The sequence below is a fragment of the Penicillium digitatum genome, chromosome 2 (assembly GCF_016767815.1).
Source record: "Penicillium digitatum chromosome 2, complete sequence".
NCBI classification, from domain to species: Eukaryota; Fungi; Ascomycota; class Eurotiomycetes; order Eurotiales; family Aspergillaceae; genus Penicillium; species Penicillium digitatum.
Window position 1 is genome coordinate 779,130 of NC_089385.1, and position 24,099 is coordinate 803,228.

Here is a 24,099-nt window from a genome sequence, read left to right on the forward strand (position 1 = left end):
GCAAGAGTAGGTTTTAGTAGACCCGGCACTGATCGATGCACGCCAGTGGCGCACAAGAAATCTAGAAGTTGGTGTTGGTTTCTGAACTTGTGGGCCAGTAATGCTACCCAACCGGGATATTTTAGATCATAAAACGATTGCGGGGGTCACTAGTAAACGCCCGCTGCTGGATATGGGCTTTTAAATACTTCACCGTGCCCGTTCTGTGTCTCCAATTTAAGCACTCAAAACAAAAGCCTTTGATTTGCCATAGTGAGGGAATACTCAGATCGGAATACCAAACTGTATGTTGACTTCCTTTTACTAGTGCCGCTTTTCCCCTTATACTCAACCTTGGCCCCTCCTACCCCCTACCACAGTGCTTGCAATCTTACAGGTCTGAGACCTATATAGTTCCTAATGTTTCCCGGAGGATCTGGCTCACAGGAACCATTTTCTTCCCGCAGGAATCATATAAATCTGCCGGTCTCAGACTCGCAATCCAACACTGGGCTTTCGTCTCCACTAGTCCAGTCAGTGGGAACTCCCAACTTTTCATCAAGCGTTCACCCTGGATCAGACTCTCACTGGCCCATTCAGCACATACAAAGCTCTATTGCTGCCGTGCAAGGTTGCTCTCAATCACGAGCATTTGCGCTGTCACTTCCCTCGCATCACTCAACAACGAATACCAGCACCAGTCAGCCTCACTCTTTGCCCGGCTCGAACTATCCACCAATCAAGTCAACAGCGCAGTCTTCTATCGAGGACCCAAATCCCATTAAAGAAGAAATTGCATTGGAAGATTCACGGTATGTCAAGCTAAATCGCTATAAGATACGACCTAGGTTCTGTGCTGACTAGGGCTTCCCCTCAACAGCGGCCTTGGCATCTCATCATACCCCATGTCGGTAGTATCAGACAAATATTTCGCTGGCCCAATGCAGCACAATAACCACCGTACGAAACTTATCCAGACATGGTTCTAAGAGAATTTAACTGACGCTTTCAGAATATGCCTGGACAAACCGACCTTATCAGCCTTCGCAACCACCAGCACAGATGAGCCCACCATTTCTATCTTCTCATCCGTCGTATCCTTCATCGAGCTATTCGATGGGTTATCCCGGTCACCCAAATGGACCGTTGCATGGATATCAACAGCAAGAACATCAGTTACCAGCGTCTTATTTTGCAGGACCTGGCAATCCTTCTCGTCACAGTCAGCCTAGAAGGTAACATTGAAAACCGATTGATTACATGGCCTTGAGAGACTGACACATCCTATCCAGTCCGCCCATCAGTCGCTCCTACCACTCTCAATCGGCTTCGGGCACTCCTCAGTCAGAGCAGCCTCTCATTACGTCGTATGTGGAAATTACCGCTCGAAGTGTTGGGAAAAAAAATTTCCAGTGATATAGTTGCTAACATCCAGTGATAGTCCTCCCCCTTATATAATAAACCAACCTTCCTACTACTTCCCTGACACATCAGCTATTCCGTGAGTTGAATCAATGAGCCCGAAAGAGTACAGCATACTAACCGGAAACCAAAACTAGACCACACCCTTCCTCGATCAGCTCTCAGCCACCATCGATGGCTGCCGATCCTATTTACTCATCGCCTAAATCAGGCGCTGCTTCAGATCCCGAACATTCAGTCCGAGCACTCAACTTGCGCCCGCGACCGCAATGCTGGGACCATGGCTGCAATGGTCGTGAGTTCTCAACATTCAGCAATCTCCTCCGTCACCAGCGAGAAAAGTCAGGAGTGGTGGCCAAGGCTGAATGCCCCATATGTGGCGCGGCATTTACACGTACAACAGCACGCAATATCCATGTTGCGCAGGGCAAGTGTAAAAGCCCAGGCAGAGAATCATCCGCTGATTAGATGGCGCACACACTCAATTTTGATTTCGGCGTTAAAGCAAAGGGGCTCGGCATTGATGGGACTGGATCGGTTTGTTATACATGTGTATGTGTATTTGGGGGAGCCAAAGAATCCTCTGAGAAAAAAGGCTTGATGTCTTGATAGAATTTCTCGCGCATACAATTTCTTGGCATCGGATAAATAGGGGCCACGTGATGATTCGGCCCGTGCCATTTGTGAGTCAGTTAAGCTGCACTCTGCATCACAAATCAATTCAATTATATTGCAAGAATGCCTTATGTTTCTCAAGTCTTCCCAGAACTGCTCTATCTATCTCCGTATTCGTGCCTCTTACCAATACCCTTGTTATCCGTTTAAATTGTAACAGTGCCCATGGCATCCATCTTCACATATGATCCAGACCCACCTCGGGTGTCATCCCCGTGGTCAACGTCGGGAGCATCAACTCCCCAAATCAGTGCATCGGGTAATCGGGGTTTAGCCATCCGCACGCGTCCCAGCACCACTCCACTACGCGTCGACCCTGATTTGTTAGCCAATTATGGAATATCCAAATTGGAACCAGAACCCCAAGAGGGTCCCACTGAGTACAAACTGCACCTTCTGCTTCGACCCAGGCGCCCCTATCTCTCAATGTCAACAGGGCATGTGATAGCTGGTTCGTACCATCACCATCACCATTACCGCACCATGCCAAGCATGTCGACCTCTGTTTCTTCGAGTTTGGAACCAGCCCCAAGACCCATGCAAACCAAATCTAGCCAGAGCCGCCATCAACGACTACAAGGGTTGACTACCCAGCTATTGTGGCGTTTGCAACAATCCTCGCCTTTTCACTCATCAACTACCTCTAACCTCGTGGTGCCTGTTCTTCCCGAGGCAGCCCTAGAGTTGGGTGTGCCCTCTAAACCTGCCCGCTTGCTTCCCGGCCTTGAAGAGAGTCAAGGTGCCTTGTATGAGATTGGCGTCAGCGATGATGGCACCTTCGTAGGCCTCACGCAAGACGAGCTGGATGAGAGTATGACAAATCTACAGGCTATGGCTGCCAGTCTTGGGTGTAAGGTTGAGATCCTTCGCCGAGTTGTGGTTGGGAATTGTGAATGGGCCGAATTTTTGCCATCAAAAAATGCTAACGAAACCAAAAACACTGAAAGTCTCTGGGTCGCGGAGGCTCTGGTTAGTCCCGATCTGGACTTTTACAATATCTCTCCGATCAAATCTAAGAATGATACAGAGGCCGCCGCACACCCAGGATTTGGCAACACGTCGGCCTTGGACGAGGATTACTCCCACACAGAGCAGATTCGCATTTCTCTTGCAGGTCCAAGCACTGCAGGGAAAACTTCTTTGCTGGGCACATTGACTTCGTCTGCGCTTGACAATGGAAGAGGCAAAAGCAGGTTAAGTCTGCTCAAGCATCGGCACGAAATCACATCGGGCATCACCAGTTCAGTTGCCCAAGAACTGATAGGGTACACAGACGAGAGGCCACCAACCGTAATGAACTACGCTTCCGGTAATGTTGCCGGCTGGGATGATATCCATGCCGCTTCGAATGGAGGTCGCTTGGCTTTTGTGTCCGATCTACCCGGCTCTATTCGATATTTGAAATCTACCCTGCGAGGACTTGTCAGCTGGGCTCCACATTATGTGATACTTTGCATTCCAGCTAATTGTGGCACCGAGACACCCAGCGAACAGGCAGGTACTGAACAATCAGAAATCGGTACGTGCTTGTCATATCTAGAACTGTGCCTGAAGTTAGAGGTTCCTGTGTTGATTGTCATTACCAAATTGGACGTTGCGTCCCGCAGCGGACTACGGGACAATCTTGGAAGAGTTCTATCTGCGCTTAAAACAGCCGGCCAACAACCGGCGATGCTACCTGCATCGCCTGCGGGTGACAAACCACTCGACCTTCAGCAAGTCAGCATGCTGGACAGCAACCAAGTACAGAAAGTGTGTACGGCAGCTGATGGGAAATGGGCACACACCGTACCTATCATGCTTACCAGTGCTGTGGATGGCTCTGGCATTGGAAAACTTCATGCTTTCCTTCGATCTCTTCCAATTCCCACACGACCATCTCAGAGAAATCTTCACGTCCCTAAAGGGCTGCCAATGCCCTCTCATAACTCCGCCAATATCTTTGACGTGGATGAAGTGTTTGCAATCCCTCCCTCCAAAGTCTATTCACTGGACTCGGAGAAAGGCGGCCAAGAAAACCGCGGTATGGTTCTCTGCGGCTTAGTCCGTCGCGGGAATGTTTCCATCGGCGACGAAATGGTAATTGGCCCCATTTTAGTGGACGTACCAACTGACCAAAGCAATGAGCCCCAACCCCCGGGAGGGTCACTATCCTGTGGTGGGCCCGGCCCGCCGAGTGATTGCCCGGCATCTTTCTCGCAGAGCTCACTGCCCGGCAAAGATTTTCAAGCAAGATGGCAGCGTATCCGCGTTGTCAGTGTAAGAGACCTGCGACTTCCTGTCCGCCGTCTAATTAGAGACCAGGTTGGAACTATCGGAATCGAACCCATCGGGGCTTCAGATGATGGTCGTCTACCGCGTTTCAGTCGAATTCGCAAGGGCATGATTCTTTCAAACTTCCACGCCCCACTCTCCTGCTTGACTGGCCTTTCGCCTGGCTCCTCGTTATTAGCGCTACCATTCCACACAGGATTCACCGCCACCTTCCGATCTACCGAATTTTCGGCTCCAAATTCTCCTCCACTCTTGCTTGGCGGTAACGCTACTGCATACATCGCCAACATTCGAGCTGCTGTCCGTGTCATTTGCATGGCGTTGATTGGGACTAGCGAGCAACTATCTTCCGAGCCACCTTCTCCATTGGAACCTGAACTCTTCAGCTTTGACGGCGATTCTCATTCTCCCAGTGAAAAATCAAACGGCAACCCAACAACAAATAATACCGTAGATGGCGCAGGTGATGTTGTTCGCCGCCGTTCCTCGACCACGGATATCAGCAAAGTAGTGTCTGGCGTTTCCTCTACATCCATTACCGGGGCTGCTTCTTCTGCAGAAGCCCTGAAAGAGAACGTCAAGATTACTTTTGCACTGGTATCGTCTGTTGAATGGGTGGAACTTGGGTCTCAGGTTCTCGTTATGCCTGGTGTCTCTGCAGCGTCTGTTGTGTCCCAACCCGGGGCTACGGCAGCATCTACACCTGGCTCTAGCTCTGTTTCTGGGGCAGCGTTCATGTCAGGGTTAGAAGGGTTTGTGGGGACTGTCTGCGAGGTTGTCCCTGGGAGAGTTCCGATTGTAGAGAGCTAGTCTGAAGTCTGGCCAATCTTTAACGGCAATTGATGGCACGCTTCTTTTCAACTATTTTTGGGCGTCTTTTTGAGCCGTTCGGCTCAGCACTAGCCATCTTGGTGTCTGCTTTCAGTGTTCATGGTGGGTTTGTTTTTTCCCCCTCACTTTTGTCAATATACTGAGTCCTCACTAGCTGTCAAAGTAGGACATATCTACGGAAATCTCAATAGATGAAGGGTGCAATGTCATTGTCCTAAGAAATTTTTGTCGTAGCAGTTGACAGAGTTACTTTGGATTGTCTCGTATTCTCGACTTGAGCGCACCGACCCGCCCAAAGCAAGATACAAGGCAAATCGGTTGGTAACAACACAAACGGTCCAACTTGATGGCAAACAGAGCCCGCGGAAAGCTCGTCCTCGGCGTATAGTTTCTTCATAAGGCAGGCCATCTCCCCCCCCCCCCCCCCCCCCCCCCCCCCCCCCCCAAACACAAGCGGTCAAGAACGCGCAGTGTCCCGTCGGATCCGCTTTCGAATTCTCTTTATCCCATTGCAATAACGTGTTTTTTTCGCTTGGGTAATTTCCATCAACCTTGTTGATCAAGCGCCACCAAGACGCTCAGACTGACGTCAGACCTATCCACAACTTCATCGGAGGACTGCGTTTCCGGAATTTGCGAGATCAGGCACATTATCCACCTTTACGCTGGTCATTAGGAAGATTCGGGATGCGAGAGAAGGTGCTAGTCGAGCCGATGGTGGCGCTGGCATTGCGAAGCTCAATCTTCTTTCGCTCCATCTCGAGCTAGTTCCAGAAGTTAGCTCCGTTTTGTTGGCATGGATGATTAAACAACTTACCACCTTGCGCACTCGCGCAAGAGCAGCCGTATCACCTTCCACGATCGAACGACAATCATCAACGCGGTAAGGAGGAGCAATTGTCACAGCATCGGCGACGATTATGTTGTGGCCGTTCCATCGCGCGGGCATAGTGCGGCTGAAAGCATCAAATAGATCCTGGGCCTGTGTAGTAACGCCCTTACCACGACGCGCTTCACGGTCAAGCGCCTCGCCGATAGCCTTTGCCTCGCGAGCCCTGAGCGCACGGGTATCGAGTGCCTGGATTGTGGGATGTGCGTCTGTGAACGAGGACGAGCTGGAGTTCGAGGGTGGGGCAAGGGCAAGGAGCTGGAAGTTTTGAATGCGCGAGATGGGGATCACGCGGTAGTCGCCGTTCTGCGCCTGTTTGGCGTCGCCGGAGTTGGGTGCGGGGGCCGTGTTGATGGCCACGAGGTTGGTGATTGGGCATGCTGTGAAGAGTGTACCTTCGAAAGTGGATTGAATAGGCTGCGCGGTCGTGATACGAACGCTAGACCGGGAAATGTCAGCATTCTGCGACTTTGTATACACCATCGCTGGCAGATAAGACTCACCGGGCACCGATCGCCCCGCTCAGTGCGGCCTCCAGGGGCACTGTGGGTGTCGCCATCCCGGGGCCTACTGCGTTACCAGATTGTTTCTGCGCAGAGGCCTTTACTGAAACCTGGCGCTTGTTCTCCGCCATAGACCTATAGCTCTAGCCTCCACGTGAGAGCTGCTCGGCGACCAGGGTATGATGATCCCCTCCAGACGACAGAGAATCCCGTTGACTGTTGGTAGCGCAGTAGTCAAGTCCTATACGACGGGGTCAGGACATTGGAAGTAGATCGGCACAATTTGAAGTCGGCTTGCCCTGTGAGGAGCTATTGCACCCCGTCTTGTTGGTCAAGGGTGGGCTGGACGGCGCTGTAAATCGACTCCTCTGTTGACAAATGAGCGTGGCTCAGGTGGAGCAGACAAATTGGCACAACCCCAAAGGAAGAGAACAGAAAACAAGCACCACACCCAAACCAGGAATTTATGAGAGAACAATGGGCTTGAGGGCTTGCGATTAGATGGCAGGGTCGACGTTGCACGAATGCCCTTTTGGGTTTAGTGCTAACATTCGATTACTTCATCGTCGCCTCAGGCAACAATCAATCTAAAACAACATGGATCGCGACATCCTCGAATATTTCTATCATCAATAGGGAGTGGAAGCAAACGATTTCATGGCACGGGATTGGAAGGATGAACCATATGTAGTACTGGTTGGATCAAATCCCGGTGCATATCCATGCATTGTCAAAATGGGTTGCTGATGTCTCTCAGATGGGTGGACATTACCCCTCTAGTCCACGGAAAGAATCATAGTTACTACACAAATAACATCGATCTACTTCTTTTTTAGATGCAAGCCCCGGAAGAAAAGCTAGTCGCATAAAAGGATCACCATGCCCCAATTGTATATCGGCAAGAAAGTAGCGCATGTACAAAATAGGTCAATAGAAGGAGCGATAACCTTGAAAGCTGACTCCAATCAAAGATATGTACTGCCTTTGGAAATTAGAAATTTCATAAATTTCATGAGAACAGAAGAACATCTCTCAAGTACATATTACCACAATAAAAAAATTGGTTCAGAAAAACCACCGAACGAGAGAGTTTCAACTGTGCACATTGGATGCGTGTTTTACAAGCCAGTCCAGGCTGAAATCAACGAAACCAAGTAAAAGTCCAAAACAAGTTCGAAGATCAGAAAAACAAGAAAGGTGCCCAACGGAATAATAAGCGACAATCCCGATTCTTTTTGTCTTAAAGAGCCTTTTCTTCGGCTGCATGAGCTTCCATCCCATTCGCTTCTACCAGCCTTCCGGCAGCCTTCAGTGCTGCGGACTCCCGGTTGTATTCCCTTTCAACTGCAGTCTTGATATCGTCAAAGAAATCCACAGGATCCTCAAACCCATCCTGGAGACCCTAGACGGCCTTGACTCGAAACGAGGTAGACATGCTGACGTCGTCAGAGTCTTTTCCTGAGCAATTGTCGATTTCTTCTTGGAGCCGAAGATGATCCGATGGCGACGGTCCTTTCTTCCGAGAGCGTTCCTCCGAGAGCGTTCCTCCTGATGGTGCGGAAGCTTCGTTGTCTTATACTTCTTCGGAGAGCGGGGTTCCGCTGACTCAGCTAGCTCCCCCTCTTGAGGAAGGAGCGTCCGAGATGATCGCTCCGCTCAACTCCTGCCGGACGGGCGGCGTCCAGTCGCGCCCCGTGCTGTTTAGCGAGTTGCCAGATGGCCTCTGAGTCCAAGACTTTCTTTGCCGGACCCTTAGATTTCTGCTAAAAGACAAGGCTTACAGAGCAAACTCCGCAGCGCAAATAGTGTAAACAGTGCAAAAACCACTCAATACAGCATATAGCAAATCGTGCCTTTTCCTCCCCATTTTGGAACTAATTAAATCTCCTTCAGAATATTTGAATATGCGGTGATATGGCCGAGTGGGTCTAAGGCGCCTGGTTAGTTAGCATCTTCGTGCACGTTTTGGAATTTATACTAATCGTAGACAGACTTAAGTCACTTTAACTAGTGAGACTTCAGGTCTCGAAAGAGGCGTGGGTTCGAACCCCACTGTCACCATCATCTTTTTTTTTCCCTTTTTCTTTCCCATCCTATGGGAGAGAGGTAGGCTAAGATTCGTTGAAACGAGTAGGTGGGGTTGGGGTGGACGTAGCATTGGGGTATAATAAATCACGAGATGGTATATACAGAGAACTTTCTTCGTTGCCTGAGTGCGAAAAGATCGGAAGACATTAGAAAACCTTGATAAGATCAGTTTGGCCTCTTTTGGTAGAATAACCACAGAGATAAAAAGTACGTACCGCGCCGCCAATAATGAATAACCTCTCTTCTTCACGTTGCACCCACTGAGCTATCTTGCTAGCGCTTTGGGCAAGTGCATTTCGATTAGTGTTTGGCTCAGCGATACAATAGAATTCGAACACAGGGGTTACCCATCCAAATGAAGTGGCTGACCGTGAAACACAGTGATGGACTTTGACGTGGGTATTCTTGGCGTGGATGCTCGCGTGCAAGTTGTTGTACATCGACATCAATCTACAGGCACAATCAGAATCATTTCTTATTACAAGCATTCCCAAATAGCGGAGGGGGGTATTGCTCACCTTCGTCGCCGCGTCACAGAGGAGAACTCAGGGGCATACGATGACATGGTGAATTGTACGTTGGCGCGCGATTTGTAAAGGAAATGATGGAGGACAGTCCCAGGAACTATATCAGTAGTTGCGGGTCGGCCATTGTCAATTGCCGTTTTGATCTCCTTCAGACTGCCGTTTTTTTCCATTTGCTATTGCCTCGTTAGTACCACATACTATATTCAATCGAGCAGAATTGTTCAATCCCACCTCCAAAAGAGCATCACGCATTCCTTGCATCTCAAAGAAAGCCTCTTTGTCGGGACTGATAAGAACGATGGCAACAGACTCGTCTTTGGTGATCTCTGCACTATGTTCGATCTCGCCACGAATGTCGAGAAAGCTCACATACATGTAGAGATAGCCGCTGCTGTTGAAGCCAGGCAAGCAGACGGGAATCCAACATTCTCCACCGCCAGCTTTAACTCCGTCGGCTTCGAAAATCATGTTGAATAAGAGCTGTAGATCGCCTGGATGTAAGGAGTGCTTCTTCGGTCGGACAACACTGACGAGTCGTCCACCGGCCACAAGCAAACCATATAGAAGAGTGCTAGCTTTAGTTTTAAGAAGTGCATTGTTGATGGCTTGTCGGTGTTTTTTGCGGATTTTTAGACACTCCAAAGCCGATAACAACGTCGATGGAGACCCTCGCGTGAAACTGTCTGCCAGAGATGATAGAAGGGACTCCGAACCCTGCAAGGGCCGTGATAGATCAGTAGAAGGCCGCACAGAGAAGAGATGAGTCAAAGACGGTAGTGTTAATGTAGATAAGATCTGCATATACAATGCTTCCAGTTGAAGCCGAAGCTGATTGTCACTCTCCATCATACGGCTGATTGCAACAAGGTGTAAAGATCCCCGTGTCAATACAACAAACCTAGTGTCACCAGCAGAGAAACCTCGTAGATGATCATTTGCTTCTTCATAAAATGAAATAATGGTTTGAATAACCCCGACATAGCCAGATATTAGGCCGCTGTCGCCATGCCTTGTCCAAATCGGCTTACCGGCGGCAGATAGGATCACATAGTGCTTGCGCTTTGCTTTCCACCGCTGGAGTAGCAGTTCTGTTATGCGTCATTAGTTTGGAACAAGGAAAAAAATAATTGACACTAACCTTCGTTATCACCTTCCTCGTTGAGTTCACCAACTGCTTCAAACTCGCTTTGAATTCCATCATCATCTATATCGTCGGCCGCAAATTCAGGGAAGTCAAGTAGACCGGTAGCACCTTGTCTTTGACTAACAGGCACTGTGGCAGCAAAATCCACGAAAAGCGCTTCAACATCCCCGAAATCACCATTTGGGATTGAGCTTCTAATGCTAGCGGAGTCACCAGCTTCGCTACCCCGCGGGCTCGCCAATTGGCTGAGGCTCGCCCTGGCCTTTGGACCCCGGGTCAGACTGCGAACAGCCAGGGCAGAGTATGGGCTGTCGACAGCTTCCAGTAATTGTGTCTCGGTATCGGTTCTTGAGATAGCCGTCGTTGCCTCTGCCTGCAGAGCTGCCCGGGGGCCCGTTTCATCGTTCAATAGACTCAATTTATTTGGTCGCGGGGGTAAAGGTGGCCGCTCTCCCTCTGAGCTGTCACTGTTCTCATCGTGATCTGGGGTTGTAGAGCTAGAAAGATACGGTTGCTTGGAGGTTTCGACAGGCTGTTCGCCATCGGTATTTGGGTCTCCCTGTGTATTCATCCCCGCTGCAGGCATGCGCTTTTTGACGCGGTCACTCGTCGCGGGTCTTCAGCTCATTTAATGCTCATAGTTCATTGCAAATATATGGATACCTTGTTGAGTGGTGATTGTCGATTTGACAGTTGCTGGACGTTGACGGCGAGTCGGAGCTACCCCAAGGCGGAACAAAACAATTGAACGTGGCCGCCTGCGCTGCGTGGCTTCTGGCCAACATTCAACCGCCAACTCCATTTCCGACAGGGTCATCTTTGATGTCCTAAATATGACGGAGGGTAGTTCAAAGCTTTCAACCCAAATTTACGTTCGTCGTTGGCATCATGAGCCTTGATCCCAGTGCCTTTCCGAGGTCGAACTCCCCCGCAAGCTCCGAGAGCTCCTTGACGCGCACCCGTCTACAAGGCAGAGAAGGTTTGTGCCCACCCTAAGAATTGTACGAGAGGACTGTGTCCGATTGTATCTGATGGTTTTAGGTTCTCTGAAAAAAGACAAGAACTATCGCCGATATGCGTCTAGTGTTGAACGAGCGCTTTCGCTCTTCGACAACGCTCTCCAAGAATGGGCTGACTATATCTCATTTCTCGGTCGGCTGTTAAAAGTGAGCTCGCCCGAATTAGTTTCGCTGCCCTCCAGAATTGCTGATTTTAAATCTTTAGGCACTCCAAACCCACCCTCCCGATCAACCTGTCGTCCCTCACAAAGTGTTAGTGTCAAAGCGACTCGCCCAGTGCTTGAACCCATCGTTGCCATCAGGCGTGCACCAAAAGACCCTCGAAGTCTACGCATACATCTTTGGATTGATCAAGGTATGGGTGGCCACCTGAAAGGCTAGCAATGTGCGTGCTGATGCATCTATTTACAACTAGCTCGAGGGATTATCGCACGACCTGCCTTTGTATCTCCCTGGCCTTGCGCCAACGTTGACTTTCGCATCTCTTACTGTCCGCCCCTTGTTTCTATCTTTGATAGAGGGATATATCGTTGATCTGGAACCATGGGCTATCCGTCCCGCCTTGAAAGCAATCATCTTAGCCCTACTTCCTGGTCTTGAAGAGGAGACGAGTGATGATTTTGAGCTAACGCTACGCACAATTAATAAACTGCGAGATGCCGCTAGACAACTTGAAACTCAAAGGACGTCTGAGGCTGGGGCATCTGGGCAGTATTTCTGGCAATGCCTCTTTCTCGCATCTATCACGAACCCCAGTCGACGTCTTGGCGTCCTCGCCTACTTGAACCGCTACCTCCCGAAGCTAGGTATCGCAGATCGTCGACTGAGCACGGCTGGTGAGAACGATCCGCAGAATATACCACCAGAGATACTGGCCGCAGCAGACTCTGTTATTTTACCGGAGCCTGGCCTCTTGATTCGATGTGTTGCATCAGGCTTATCTGACGACCAGCTCCTTGTTCAACGTAACTTCCTCGATCTTCTTGTCACCCACCTTCCACTTAGCTCTCCGATTTTGCAAAATAAAATTGCGGGTAGTGATCTTCGAACCTTGGTAATTGCAGCTGTTGGGGTGGTCATTCGGCGAGACATGAGCTTGAACCGCCGACTCTGGGCTTGGTTCTTAGGACCAGACTCTCCAAACGATAGCTCTTCAATGGATGATCGAAAATTCTCATCGGAAACCACTCGATCTGTCTCTGTTGATGGAAAGGAACTCACACAATCACAATACTTCAGCCGGGTAGGCTTACAGCCATTGGTCACTGGTCTACTGGACATGATCAAACAGGCGCCATGCATTCCTTCCGATAGAACCAAGCCATTTCGCATAGCTTTATCGCTAATGGATCGCTGGGAAATTGGTGGATACATTGTCCCTGCAGTTTTCTTGCCCACTATACGCAGTGTTCAGGCATTTGAATCCACAGCCCCCGAGAGCCACTTTGAAGAGGTTTTCCGCAGTGCAAGCGCCTTCTTTGATGGCGTTGAAAGTGGTGTGATATTCTCCGAGCTTATGGGTCTGGTTGATTATCGGTCTTTTGACGCAGATGTTGATGGCGACCGGGTTTTGCGTGACTTGGATCTTGCACAATTTATCATTGAGAATTTCAATGTGCGTGAGGAAGACATGGTTCAGATTCATGTGCCTCTGCTGGCATTGTCTGTGCTTGTGAAGCTGAGAGATATTTCATCCAAGAAGAACACTGCCAGCAAACAGGCTGTGACCTCCGCATTGAACAAAGTCCTCAAACCGTTGACTGCTTTACTCACAGAGCGGGCGTTCTTCAAAAAAACAGGCTCTGAAAAGACTGCTGGCAACGACACAAAGGGCCGTGGTACGGATATTTTGAAAACCGTCCACAGTTTCTATGAACAGAGCAGAACTAGTCTGGAGCTTCCGCCTCTTCCCTATACCCCTAAGAATCTTGGCGAAATGATCATTCGAGAAGCTCATGAACTAGCTATCGCCGCTCTAGAAAGCCGCGATGGGAACTCATCTATTCATGAACCACTCGATATTCTTGTGACTTTGCTGAAGAAGCTTCCAAAGTCCCGCGTTCTACGAGACCGAAGACTGTATGGAGCGCTCTCTCGGCGACTATGCTTAGGGAAGGACAAGCCAACAACCGCCTCCTTCTGTGTCATATCGACTATTGCTTCGACAGTGACGAGCCTGTTTTTCATCCAGACTCCTGGGTTCTATATCAGCTATGAGGATGCTTGTGATCTAATTGCCCCTCTTGTCAACCAGCTTTGGTGGTACCTATCACCCCTTAGTCCAAAGTTTCACGTGGAAGCCGTCCGCTGCTTATGGCTCCTGCACTCGGTCTCTTGGATTGATCACCTCGTCGAGGCGTCTTTGGCAGCTTTAATGGTCAATGTGTCAAATGCAGCATCCCGCCACCTTTCGTCAGAGCAACAAGCTGAGCGATTCTATGTCTTGTGGAACCACAGTCATCATAACACACACGAGCAGCCGCCAAAGCAAGTGCTTGAGGTTGGAGGGACCCTGTTCTCTTATCAATGCTCTATGCTCGAGCGCCCTCTTTTCATTGTCCTCGATCTTCTCTCCCAAGAGTCAAGTGACAGTTCGCAGAGCGTTCAACTATGGCTGCAAGACTTACCATCTATCCACAAGTAAGTCGGCTCCTCATCCCAAACTATTATCTACATCTAATATTTTACCAGGGTTTTCCATGTTGTCATCTCGAATCTTGATGAGCTTTCTGAACCTGATGAAATCGGCGAGAAGAATAAAGAAATATATTCAATTTCCCCGGATGACTATAAGGAGTGTGACTATCTGTTACAGACAGCCTCAAACATAATATCCGCGCTCTCGCACAATGGATGGATCGCACTTCTTACACATGTGCTGGGCAACGAGAAGCGCCTTGAAACGTCCAAACCCGAAGGTAGGTGATTTGTTTTCCCACGAAAAAATTGTTGCTGATATGGATCCTTGAATAGAAACTGCAGACTTCAAAAGCCTCCATTCCGCCATGTTTGATGCAACTCTTCGAATCGCCAGCGCACTATCCCCAGCTCCTATGGAAGTTAGTCTAGATGGAGAACGACTACACAAGGACGCACTCCAGCTCATGCGGCAACTTCTTCTTGGACCCAGAGCGGAGGAACTAGTGGAGTCTGGCATTGATGATTTTTTGGTCGAGCGCCTTCTTGTATCCTCTGAGGGAGGTAGTATCGCGGTTCAGGGTGCACTGATCGACACACTCCTTGCTGCATTGAAGGTGCGATTTGCGCAAGTGTATCTACCACCACCGCCACCTCGGCCGAAACATTTACGAGCTGCCTCCCAAGATAGGCTGACCAGTCCTTCGATCTTGTCGTTCACCAGTGAAAAGGGGGACCTGAGACAACTGCTAACGCAGCTACCGCAGCCGCCAGAGCGGCTTCTTGATTGTCTTATAAAGGGCATTAGCTCGACTAAATCCCGAGGAATTGTGGACAAGTGGATAGTCTTGCTATGTGAGGTGCTCCCTCTTTACTCAGGCTCCATATTCCAGATCCTATTGATGCTCGTGGAATGTTTATGCAGGGAAATCCGAGCATCATATGGTAGACTTCAGCTGTCTTTCCAGCAAACAGAGGATTGGCCGCAGGACCGTTCTGAGCATGTCACCATTGCCCTTCTGACTGGTCTCGAGACCTGCATCGCAAATGCCCACGAACGTCTCATTGTGGAAGAATCCAATGTTCCAACAGTCAAGACCCCTGACCAAGCCCAGGGCTTCTTCGGAAACATGGTGTCCGGGGTATTCAATTCGGAAGGCGGACAAGGTCGCCCAAATACCGCCAACGACCGCTTGACTGTTCTTCTCTGTTTCCAAGATGCCGTTCGTTTGTGCTTCTCTATCTGGGCGTGGGGTGCAGGAGATCACAGCAACTCTCTCCCCGATTGCGAATCTCTAGCCTCATTTCAGTACACCTCTTTGCGGATGAGAAACCGCTCACGGCGGATCTTAGAGCACTTTTTCACCGCAGAGGCACTTGAGTGCCTTGAAACCTTGGTGGAAATGTGGACCAAGGCTGACAAGGAGATAGCGTCACTAATTTTTAATCTCCTTCATACACTCGATGGGTCAAGCCCAAAAATCACAATTCCTGCCATTTTCAATGCGATCTACACTCGCACTAATCCTAGTGCCCTGGATCCTAGCCGGAAGTCTTCGTTGACATCCAATCTTTCTGAGTCCGAGCTTGCTAGCTTTTTGGTTACTTATGCCCGCTCACTGGACGACGATGTCCTTGACGAGATTTGGACAGACTGCACAACTTTCTTGCGCGATGTTCTTAGCAACCCATTCCCGCACCGGCAGATTCTTCCACGTCTGATTGAATTCGCGGCTATTTTAGGGGTGAAATTGGAGAATACAACCTTCGGTGAAGACCGCCGTATGCGAAAGGAACTTGGAGTATGTGTATTCACTGCTGGATTTATCATTGTCACTAACAATTCTACCGCAGGATGTCCTTCTACGACTCCTTACTGCGGTCTTTACCAGCAAGCCCCTGGGCCTCAGTCATGACACTGGGCCTATGGCAAGATCTTCGGTGGATCATGATCGTACCTCGGTCACTCATACTGGACCCGATGATATGCTGAGCATTCTAGCGGTTTCTATGCCGTCGTTCATCACGACACTAGGTGATTCAGATCGGATCAATACCGCCATTACCAGTGTCTCGACTAATGTGGTTGGCCCTCTCATTCGGTCACGTCTGTTCCCTAACAATCTCAACCGTAATGTCATGGTTCTTCTACAGCAAATGGCTAAAGTACCAGCTGCGGCGAAACTGTGGAAGAAGGACATATCCGACGCATTCCATGATGCCCGATTCTTTGGATTGCATTTGGAATTGGTGAAGGACAGTTGGATAGACCTGCTGCGCCAGTGGGTTCTCGCCGACAAGGAAAGGCTATCCGAATTTCTTGTCCGCCTTCCACCACCAAGCTCAGCGGGCATTATGTTCGGCGTAGGAGCCTCTGCAGCTCGGTTAGAAGCTGATCGCAAAGCGCAGCTCAACCTCCGGCGAATCGCGCTACTCCTGCTTTCCGCTAGTGATGATTACTTTGTTGGTGAATTGCCAGCATTGCTTCAGAAACTGGAAGATCTTCTTGCGGCAACTAGCGCCTCGTCGCCATCTTCTGCCACTCGAGCGGAAGTGTTCATGGTTCTTCGAGCAGTCGCGCTCAAGTCTTCTGCCTCTGCCATGGCGCCATTCTGGCCCCTGATCAACACAGAACTGCAAGAAGCCATCTCTGCAGTACCCCAAGGCTCCCAGCCGGAAGTCTACAACTCTTATTCGCTGCTTCAAGCATGCAAGCTGCTCGACGTACTGCTTGTCCTCACCCCAGACGACTTCCAGCTCCTTGAATGGCTTTTCGTAACCGACACGATTGATGCGGTCTATCCGCCTGACCGCTGGGAGCCCATTGCTCTGGCAGATGAAATTTCTCAGACTTTTGGTCCACGCGGTGCAGGCTCACCCACTATCCCCACAGAGACCAACGAGGCCCAGACCCACAGTGGTCTTAAGCGGCCATGGCTCATCTCAGACTGGATCCGAGAGACAGCCAAGGATGATATAGTTGAGCGGGTCCTACGACCATTCTTCGCTCGGTTGAGTATCTATGTGTTTGAGAGTACGTACGGCATGGGCAGCGTAGATTTGACAGTGTGCCGAGACGACCTGTTGGCGGATCTCTTCAACGAGAGTACAATGGCCAATTAAGAGACGCGATAAATTATGTACTTTTAGCATTCTTACTAGATGTTACATTCAAGCGATTCCAAGGATCTTTCTGTATGGCTGTAGTCTCCCTTTTATTCTCCCTTTATACATAAAAGGCCTCAGGTCTCCAAGTTCCGAGCCGCCCGGGCCTCCGCATTTCATCAACGTCACTTCCAACGAACTTCCTTTGCCACCGTCTTCCACCAAACAATCCCTAAATCTCCCCTCTAAATTTTGAAATTAAATTGTCAATATGCCTATTGGCACAAGGATCTTTCTCCCTTTGCGCGGACGCCTCGGCATCCGGTCCTTCTCATCCTCCCGTGCCCACTGGGAGTCCGCCATGCCGCTACCATCAAGCAAGCCCGTGGGAGCTTTCCGCGGAGGGTACGAGGAATCCCCCTATTTCGATGACACTCAATGTCAAGTGGCCACGAGTTTCTAGGTACTCTTGCTAACATCCGATAGTGTCTTTGGGTTCTTGACTGGATCTGTTGCCGCCGGCGCGTCGGTGTACTATTACATCCTATCTGAGTACCGACTGGCCAATGAGATGTTGTCTGATGACATTTCGGTATGTTGATAGCTTCTCAAATACCGAGTCTCGAAGAGGAAACTCCCTATTTCTTCTTCGGATTTTGACCTTTGCTGAACTATTTGTCCCCTTCACAGGCACTTCAAAAGGCTACCATTAAGCTCCAGTCGTATATTACAGAACTGGAGTCCAGAGTTGATCAGCTGAACAAAAAGAAATAAGTGGCTTTTCAGGATGTTTCATCTGTGTATTTATTATGGCTTTGAGGTGTTGGGTGCATTTGTTTTCTGTGCGTGAAGCTTGTCAACCCTGGACATGATGCTCATCCTCACTCTCTGATGGCCAGGGCATGGCTATTAGTTTTTTGTTTTGTTTTTTTTGCATGAAATTAGTTCCAGCTTTTTTGGAATTTCAGCCTTTCTTTTCCCAAATAGTTCACCAACTAAACTTTTCAGCTCTATACAATGTACATAGTGCTCTCTACACCCCCGATTCGCTGCAAACAAGACAAACATTCTATGATCTCCAACAAACTCCCCGAGGCCATCATCCACTTCCGCATCATCACCAAAACACCACGCAACCTGCAACTTCAAAATGTTCCGCGTCGAACTCGTCTCCGACACATCAACAGCCACACCAGGCTGGTCCTACGCCCCAGCCCGGGGCTTCGACCCCACCCAAGCGATGGCCCCAACCCTAGGCCGCAAACGCGGCATCCGCGACGCCGGCAAAGGCGGCGATATTTCCTCACGACAAGCGAACGCAATCGCCCGCCACATTGCCGAACTAGACCGCGAGAACCAGCGCGACGTCACCATCCCCGCACCAGTGAAACAAGCCCGCGAAGCCGGCGCACGCGGCACAAGAGCAAAGACCACCTCGAACGTCCGCCGCATCCTCCAATCCCAAAAGACCTTCCGGAACCACCTCGACGACGAAGAAGCGGCAATAGCATCTGGCAGCGGGGGTATAGCAGGTATGCAGGGCGCAGGAGGCGCGAACCTCGTTGCGGCCAAGGGAGGCAAGGCTGCTGCGCGCCGCAGCGCGACACCGGCCAGCACGGCAGGCATCAAACGTCCGTCGGCGGCTATGGCGGGTACGCCGACTGGTGCGTCGACGCCTGCGCAGGAGACTACGGATGCGGAAACGGATGTTGATGATGAGCCGCTGCGGAAGCCGAAACTTATCAAGTCGGAATATGATAATGATCCCTTGCTGCGCTCGTATGCGCCGCCTGTGCCTTCTGATCGGCTTATGCAGAGGCTGCTGGCGGAGCCGCCGCTTTCTTACCATGCGTCGCGGGCGAAACCGCTGGCGTCGGGGCGGCCGGGACGGCACTTTTGTTGCATGTGTGGATACTGGGGGAAGATTCGGTGCAAGAGTTGTCATTTGAGGACTTGTGGCTTGGATTGCTACAAGGTTCATGAGGATTCGAGGTGTGGTGCTTTCTTCTAGGGGATTGGTGTGTGCTAGTGTATGTGTACTCCTAAGAAGCTTGGTCTGGCCTTGTTCTACTGATGACTTTTATGAATTGATACCAAAAACTGTACAATCATCAATACAAATGTTCATGTGACATCTCAAATTAAAGATGTGTACATTGTTCCTTACAGCCAAGAGCTCTTTTAGACGAATTCAGTGCTGTAAACTCTGCGGTTTATAGAGGTGAAAAAATGGAGAACGGCTCAACATTTCAGGTTGATGCCTGCGCGAAGCTCGTCTTCGCGCACCTCAAACATAACCTGTACGCCGACAAAAAGTACCACGCAACAGGAAATCATGTACGCTAGCCCAGAGTAGGAGCCTGTTAGGTTGGCAAGCAGATCCTTTAATCCATCTAAACCCAATGCAAAGCCGACCAAGTTTGCGATAATCATCATGAGGACGTTTCCAACAGAGCCAACGCCACACAAAACACGGTACGCAGTGGGATGCGAGCGCCAGCGGTGGGCTGGGAAAAGCATGCCGCCCAAGACTTCTGGTAGAACGAAGAGAGTAATGAGCCAACCCCACATGAGCAAGCGGAGGTTGATATCGTGCCACAAGGCGACGAAGGTGAAGACTAGCAGGAAGTTGCGGATTTGTAGGAACTTGCCCACGAAGATGGACCGGGGGGGTGAGACTGGTTTGGGTGCTCCGGGGGGCCGCCGTCCACCACCACCGCCCAGTGGGATGTAGATGTAGCGGACGATCCAGCGGTTGTATGAACGGTGCCAGCCACGCCAAAAGGCCAAAGCAGAGTAGTTGTTGGACATGCAGCGGACCATGTTCTCTGGTGGGTCAATCCCGTCTATGAGGGCCCAGAGACGGAAGAATCGCCAGGGGATGAGGAGTTTCAGCCAGATTATGTGCAAGTTGAAGAAGGCGAGCATACTCAGTTGCCCCGGAGTGAAGGCGGACCAGTCTGGGTTAGCTTTGGAGATTGCTACCGCATAAATGTAGTGAAGAATAAGCTCCATGCAGAGCAGAGTGAGTCCAAAACGAACGGCGTACATCGTGATGCGAGCTCGAGTGACTGACGCCGCAGTGTATCGCTGTTGGGATACGTAGTCATTGAATGTCAAGATCGGACCAGCCAGATACAACGGTGAGTAGAGCATATAGGCGATGTAGTTGCGGAATGTAAAAGCGGTTGGTTCTGCGGGGATTCTGACCCGGTCACGATCGGATAGGGTCGTAGGATCTAGTTGCTTCTTCTTGTGGAACTCGGTCAGTCTGATTGCCATGTGGGGATGAGTGGCTCATCGAACATGGAAAGGCTTACTTCAATCGGGCTTGCCGCAAGGTAGTCTATACTCCAATATTTGTCCATGTTGAAACTGATGAGGCGCAACACCGCGACCTTGAAAAGGACCTCCCATCGCGGCATCAGTCCCCCTAGACTATCTAGAGTCTGACCCCATTGGACTAGCACGTCGGCGCCATCTTCTGAGGCCCCAGAGCCTGAAGCGAACGCCTTCGCAATTCGCTCAAGGGAGTAACCGCCGCTGAGTTCGTTGGCAAACAAGATGCCGATGTTGAAGATCCATGTAGCGGCAGGCACGTAGGCACGAGGAACATCCTTGCCGATTCGGAAGTTGAAAAGTAGAATCAACAACACTTTCAAGGCGGACACTCCATGAAGCCCTATAATGAAGATCAGTCCAAACCAAAAGTCGAAGCGCATTCGCTGTTCAAGTTGCGCCTCGCCCGCACCGATCACGGAATGGCTCGATCGCTTTGTTTCAACGTTCGCGCGGTTCATGTACAACCGATAAACACGGCGAGCCAACGGATGGGCGATTAGGAGGAGTAGGAGGGCAGGAATATTGTTGCGAAAGCTTTCATATTGCGCATCGGAGTTGTCCTGAGGGCATAGGAGCAATCATGTCAGTCGGAACTGGCCTCATGGCCGTGGATAGGTGAACGCTGCGTGTTTTCGCACTTACGACCTGACGGCCAGGGATCCAACCGGGTGATAAAAGGTGAGAGTATGTGGAGTAGGTTGGGTGGCTTTCTGTGACGTTGATCTCGAGTCAGAGTTTCAAGTTCCAGGTTTTTCTCTGGTTTGTACTCACCTTTTGAGACATTGATGATCGTCTTGAACATCAAAGGGACAAGGATAATAAAGAACAAGTAGTAAACCAAAAATTCCGGGGTGCGCCAAAGTGAAGATGACGCGCCCTGAGCGGTTGCATTGCGGGCATCTTTGGCGGAAGGTCGCGTGTTGGTGTGGGCAGGGGTTGCGGAGGAGGTAAAGCGAGTGTCAAGGGTGTCTAGCGAGTAGACCCGCCGAAGCCAGGCGAGAATGGAGGGCATTTTATAACGCTGGCATGTCCGGCGCAGGTTTGGAGAAGTTGAAGTTGGCAGACCGTTGAGATTCCATGTTGTATTCAGGGGCCAAGGGACCGCGTGGCCACATCTACATACAGATGTGTGCCCTATCTCGACACGGAACTATTTAGTTTACAAGATTAAACCCAAATTAAGAAAAAAAATTTCATTTGACCTCAAAATTAATGAAGAATGGTCTACTCCGTACCCTTGCAAGGTTGTAGATGATTAGGCCCAATCAGCACTCGCCCATCTCACATTGGGTACAGCCAACCTGGCAAGGCTCACTTCTCCCTCTCCTAGCTAATAAACGGAGATCCCGTTTTCGATATTGAGTACTAAATCTTGCTTAAACGATATTAATGGGGACCCTTGAGGGTGAGCATCACATTTCCGGGGGGGGGGGGGGGGGGGGGGGGGGCTAGCCCCCAAGCAATACCGTGTAGGTGATGAGGAATTGAGTCCACGAGATTTACAAATGACATGCATGTCTTCAAAATCGACTTGAAACATCAAGTAGAGAAGAGCTATAGAATAACAATCGATCTAAATTGAGGGTGCATCTTTCGAACCTTGCCTCTCTCTCAAAAAGAAGGATTGTAAACCGTTTTGTTGCACCCGCAGTGTGTTCGGGGCTTGACATCAGCCTTGTGTACACTTCAACTCTACCTCTTCCAACTCTTCAACGAAAACACCATTTTTCATACCCAATGTCAAACATACGAGTAGGTTCTTTGCTGTATATCCTGTTCAGTCTTTTTGCTATGCATATCACCAACCCATAGCTCGGCAACAACCACAAGTTCTCTGCTGATATTCTATCTGCTCCAGGTTGCGTTCAAAGTCCATGGCACCGTTCAAGGTGGGTAAAACCTCATGACGCGTTCAGAATCTTCAACTACTACCATTCACTCTGTCACTGATATAAACTCCTAGGTGTCGGCTTCCGGTAGGAAACATCTCCCCCTTCTCAACAGATGACATCATTGTCGATTAACCAGGGCCTACCTGTCGCGCACTACAGAGACTTCACCCAAAAATGTGCCAAGGTTGGTGAGCTCAAGGGCTGGGTCAGGAATACTACTTGCGGAAGGGTGAGTGATCTCTGTCGTGTCTTCAGACGTGGCGCTTACTGGATCTTTGGATCTTATCAGGTCGAAGGCGAGGCCCAGGGAAGTAACGAAAAAGTGCAGAAGTTCCTTCAATGCATCGACAAAGGTCCTTCCATGGCTCATGTAGTGAAGCTGGAGAAGTGCAACCTGGATGTGCGGGATGACGAGGAAGGGTTTGCCGTGATGCGAACAGCAGAGTCCATGTTTAAGCCGGGGAACTAGGAGTTGACTTCTTTTCGCTCGATCTCAGTCAATCAGAACCCAAGTCGAGGTCATCGCAAGCCAGATTCTTCTACCTCATTGCGCCAAGAAAGCTTCGTCCTTTGTGATTCACCGTAGAGCGGGATTATTCCCTAGCTGCATAGAGAGTAATGTGTGAAATACCTCGGCCAATATTCTAATTCACAAGTCACTGCCAGCCAGCCCTGGAGGGCACTCAGACTTTCGACCATGTGGCACCATGGTTCCTGAAAACAGATGTCCTGCCATATCAGACAGCTGGAGTTGAGTAGTTTGGCTACTGTAGCAAGGACCAACGGCGCCAGAATCACGCAAAGCATTGGGACAACAATGAAAAGTAAAATTATGGAAGGTGAAGAAAGATGGAAGTGAGAGAGATTCATGGATTAGCGATGCAGAGAGGAGAGTTGATGATAGAGGAGAAACATCCGAGCTATCAGCTTTCAGCCCCATGTCTTTTTCTCGGTTCTTACCTTGAAAGAGAGTATAGGTAGACAGAGGATAGGTAACCGATGGATACCAAACACAGTAAAGGAGTATGACAAAGATTTTTCTACGGCTGGCAGATATTCACGGGCACTGACACTTGATAGGCTCTTTGTATATACATCAATCTGAAATTATAGATCTTGCCGAGAATAAGCGTAAGGTACGCAATTGCGATGTGCCTTGATCGGCAGGAAACGGACAAATCTTCTTTTTCGGATTACCAAGCTGCTCACCGAGATAGAAATAGAGATATTCAAAGATCCCGAGAGCAGGAAAACGACCTCAACCTGACTCTGTTGAGAAGATTTCTCGGGATTCAATACAAACGGCGACAGGCTGAGTCAGAAGTTCCCGGTTCCTCCCGAAATCACCTGCCAGCAAGGGCTTGACCGTTTTGGGAGGCAAGAGTTGTGTTGGGGATGTAGAACAGGTGAATATTGTACAATGATAATGGGAAGGCTGGTGTAGTCGCTTCTTGTTCCAGCAACACAATAGTGATATGATCTTGAGGGGTCGGCGATCTTATGAAAGGTTGATGGAAGTCATCTAGGTGCCTGGGAAATGAAGTATACGGAATGTCATCAATTTCAATCTCCAAGAGTTCAACCAAATCTTTTCCGGGGCTTTTTCTTCGACGGCTTTTTTTTCTTCTTGTCAACTGTCCCTGGTCTTAGTCGGGTCCAAAGGATGGCGTGGATTGGAAAGCCTTAAATATGGGAGTCACCATCTCTCGACAATTACAGCCAACACTTCATCTAAACTTCTAAATTACTTTCAGATTCTTCTTGACCTCATC

General features: G+C 49.8%; 9 protein-coding genes and 1 non-coding gene across 10 annotated transcripts; 7 read left to right on the forward strand and 3 right to left on the reverse strand.

Moving 5' to 3' along the window:
• Nucleotides 1-100: 100 nt before the first annotated feature.
• Nucleotides 101-1,869, forward strand: Pdw03_6349 (uncharacterized protein; the record flags this gene model as incomplete). Its single annotated transcript, XM_014680097.2, has 9 exons — nt 101-145; nt 222-284; nt 447-512; nt 580-791; nt 860-939; nt 992-1,214; nt 1,272-1,346; nt 1,421-1,480; nt 1,539-1,869. 9 exons carry the CDS (start codon nt 101-103, stop codon nt 1,867-1,869), a joined length of 1,155 nt encoding a protein of 384 aa, XP_014535583.2.
• Nucleotides 1,870-2,559: 690 nt separating this feature from the next.
• Nucleotides 2,560-5,376, forward strand: Pdw03_6350 (Protein synthesis factor, GTP-binding; the record flags this gene model as incomplete). The annotated part of the gene is made up of 9 exons (XM_066101318.1): nt 2,560-2,955; nt 3,024-3,045; nt 3,104-3,595; nt 3,684-3,828; nt 3,885-4,155; nt 4,204-4,329; nt 4,381-5,102; nt 5,276-5,283; nt 5,336-5,376. 9 exons carry the CDS (start codon nt 2,560-2,562, stop codon nt 5,374-5,376), a joined length of 2,223 nt encoding a protein of 740 aa, XP_065956401.1.
• A 455-nt stretch (nt 5,377-5,831) lies between these two features.
• On the reverse strand, nt 5,832-7,258 carry Pdw03_6351 (RNA-processing, Lsm domain; the record flags this gene model as incomplete). The annotated part of the gene is made up of 6 exons (XM_014680095.2): nt 5,832-5,945; nt 5,999-6,509; nt 6,574-6,676; nt 6,728-6,814; nt 6,872-6,941; nt 7,256-7,258. 6 exons carry the CDS (start codon nt 7,256-7,258, stop codon nt 5,832-5,834), a joined length of 888 nt encoding a protein of 295 aa, XP_014535581.2.
• A 1,223-nt stretch (nt 7,259-8,481) lies between these two features.
• On the forward strand, nt 8,482-8,634 carry Pdw03_tRNA66. The gene has a single exon. It is a non-coding gene; the product is annotated as a tRNA-Thr (tRNA).
• A 173-nt stretch (nt 8,635-8,807) lies between these two features.
• Nucleotides 8,808-11,117, reverse strand: Pdw03_6352 (Vacuolar fusion protein MON1; the record flags this gene model as incomplete). Its single annotated transcript, XM_066101319.1, has 6 exons — nt 8,808-8,816; nt 8,877-9,111; nt 9,180-9,361; nt 9,420-10,276; nt 10,327-10,937; nt 10,996-11,117. The coding sequence occupies 6 exons, from the start codon at nt 11,115-11,117 to the stop codon at nt 8,808-8,810; spliced, it is 2,016 nt and encodes a 671-aa protein (XP_065956402.1).
• A 103-nt stretch (nt 11,118-11,220) lies between these two features.
• Nucleotides 11,221-17,111, forward strand: Pdw03_6353 (Cellular morphogenesis regulator DopA; the record flags this gene model as incomplete). Its single annotated transcript, XM_014680093.1, has 7 exons — nt 11,221-11,311; nt 11,374-11,498; nt 11,557-11,706; nt 11,767-13,991; nt 14,043-14,269; nt 14,325-15,790; nt 15,843-17,111. 7 exons carry the CDS (start codon nt 11,221-11,223, stop codon nt 17,109-17,111), a joined length of 5,553 nt encoding a protein of 1,850 aa, XP_014535579.1.
• A 253-nt stretch (nt 17,112-17,364) lies between these two features.
• On the forward strand, nt 17,365-17,867 carry Pdw03_6354 (zinc finger HIT domain-containing protein 1; the record flags this gene model as incomplete). The annotated part of the gene is made up of 3 exons (XM_014680092.1): nt 17,365-17,498; nt 17,580-17,685; nt 17,784-17,867. 3 exons carry the CDS (start codon nt 17,365-17,367, stop codon nt 17,865-17,867), a joined length of 324 nt encoding a protein of 107 aa, XP_014535578.1.
• Nucleotides 17,868-18,243: 376 nt separating this feature from the next.
• On the forward strand, nt 18,244-19,104 carry Pdw03_6355 (Zinc finger, HIT-type; the record flags this gene model as incomplete). The annotated part of the gene is made up of 1 exon (XM_014680091.1): nt 18,244-19,104. One exon carries the CDS (start codon nt 18,244-18,246, stop codon nt 19,102-19,104), a length of 861 nt encoding a protein of 286 aa, XP_014535577.1.
• A 230-nt stretch (nt 19,105-19,334) lies between these two features.
• Nucleotides 19,335-21,447, reverse strand: Pdw03_6356 (Glycerol:H+ symporter (Gup1), putative; the record flags this gene model as incomplete). The annotated part of the gene is made up of 4 exons (XM_014680090.1): nt 19,335-20,345; nt 20,414-20,995; nt 21,078-21,145; nt 21,207-21,447. The coding sequence occupies 4 exons, from the start codon at nt 21,445-21,447 to the stop codon at nt 19,335-19,337; spliced, it is 1,902 nt and encodes a 633-aa protein (XP_014535576.1).
• Nucleotides 21,448-22,172: 725 nt separating this feature from the next.
• Pdw03_6357 (Acylphosphatase) lies at nt 22,173-22,796 on the forward strand (the record flags this gene model as incomplete). Its single annotated transcript, XM_066101320.1, has 5 exons — nt 22,173-22,187; nt 22,294-22,324; nt 22,399-22,411; nt 22,487-22,556; nt 22,617-22,796. 5 exons carry the CDS (start codon nt 22,173-22,175, stop codon nt 22,794-22,796), a joined length of 309 nt encoding a protein of 102 aa, XP_065956403.1.
• Between the last annotated feature and the right edge of the window lie 1,303 nt (nt 22,797-24,099).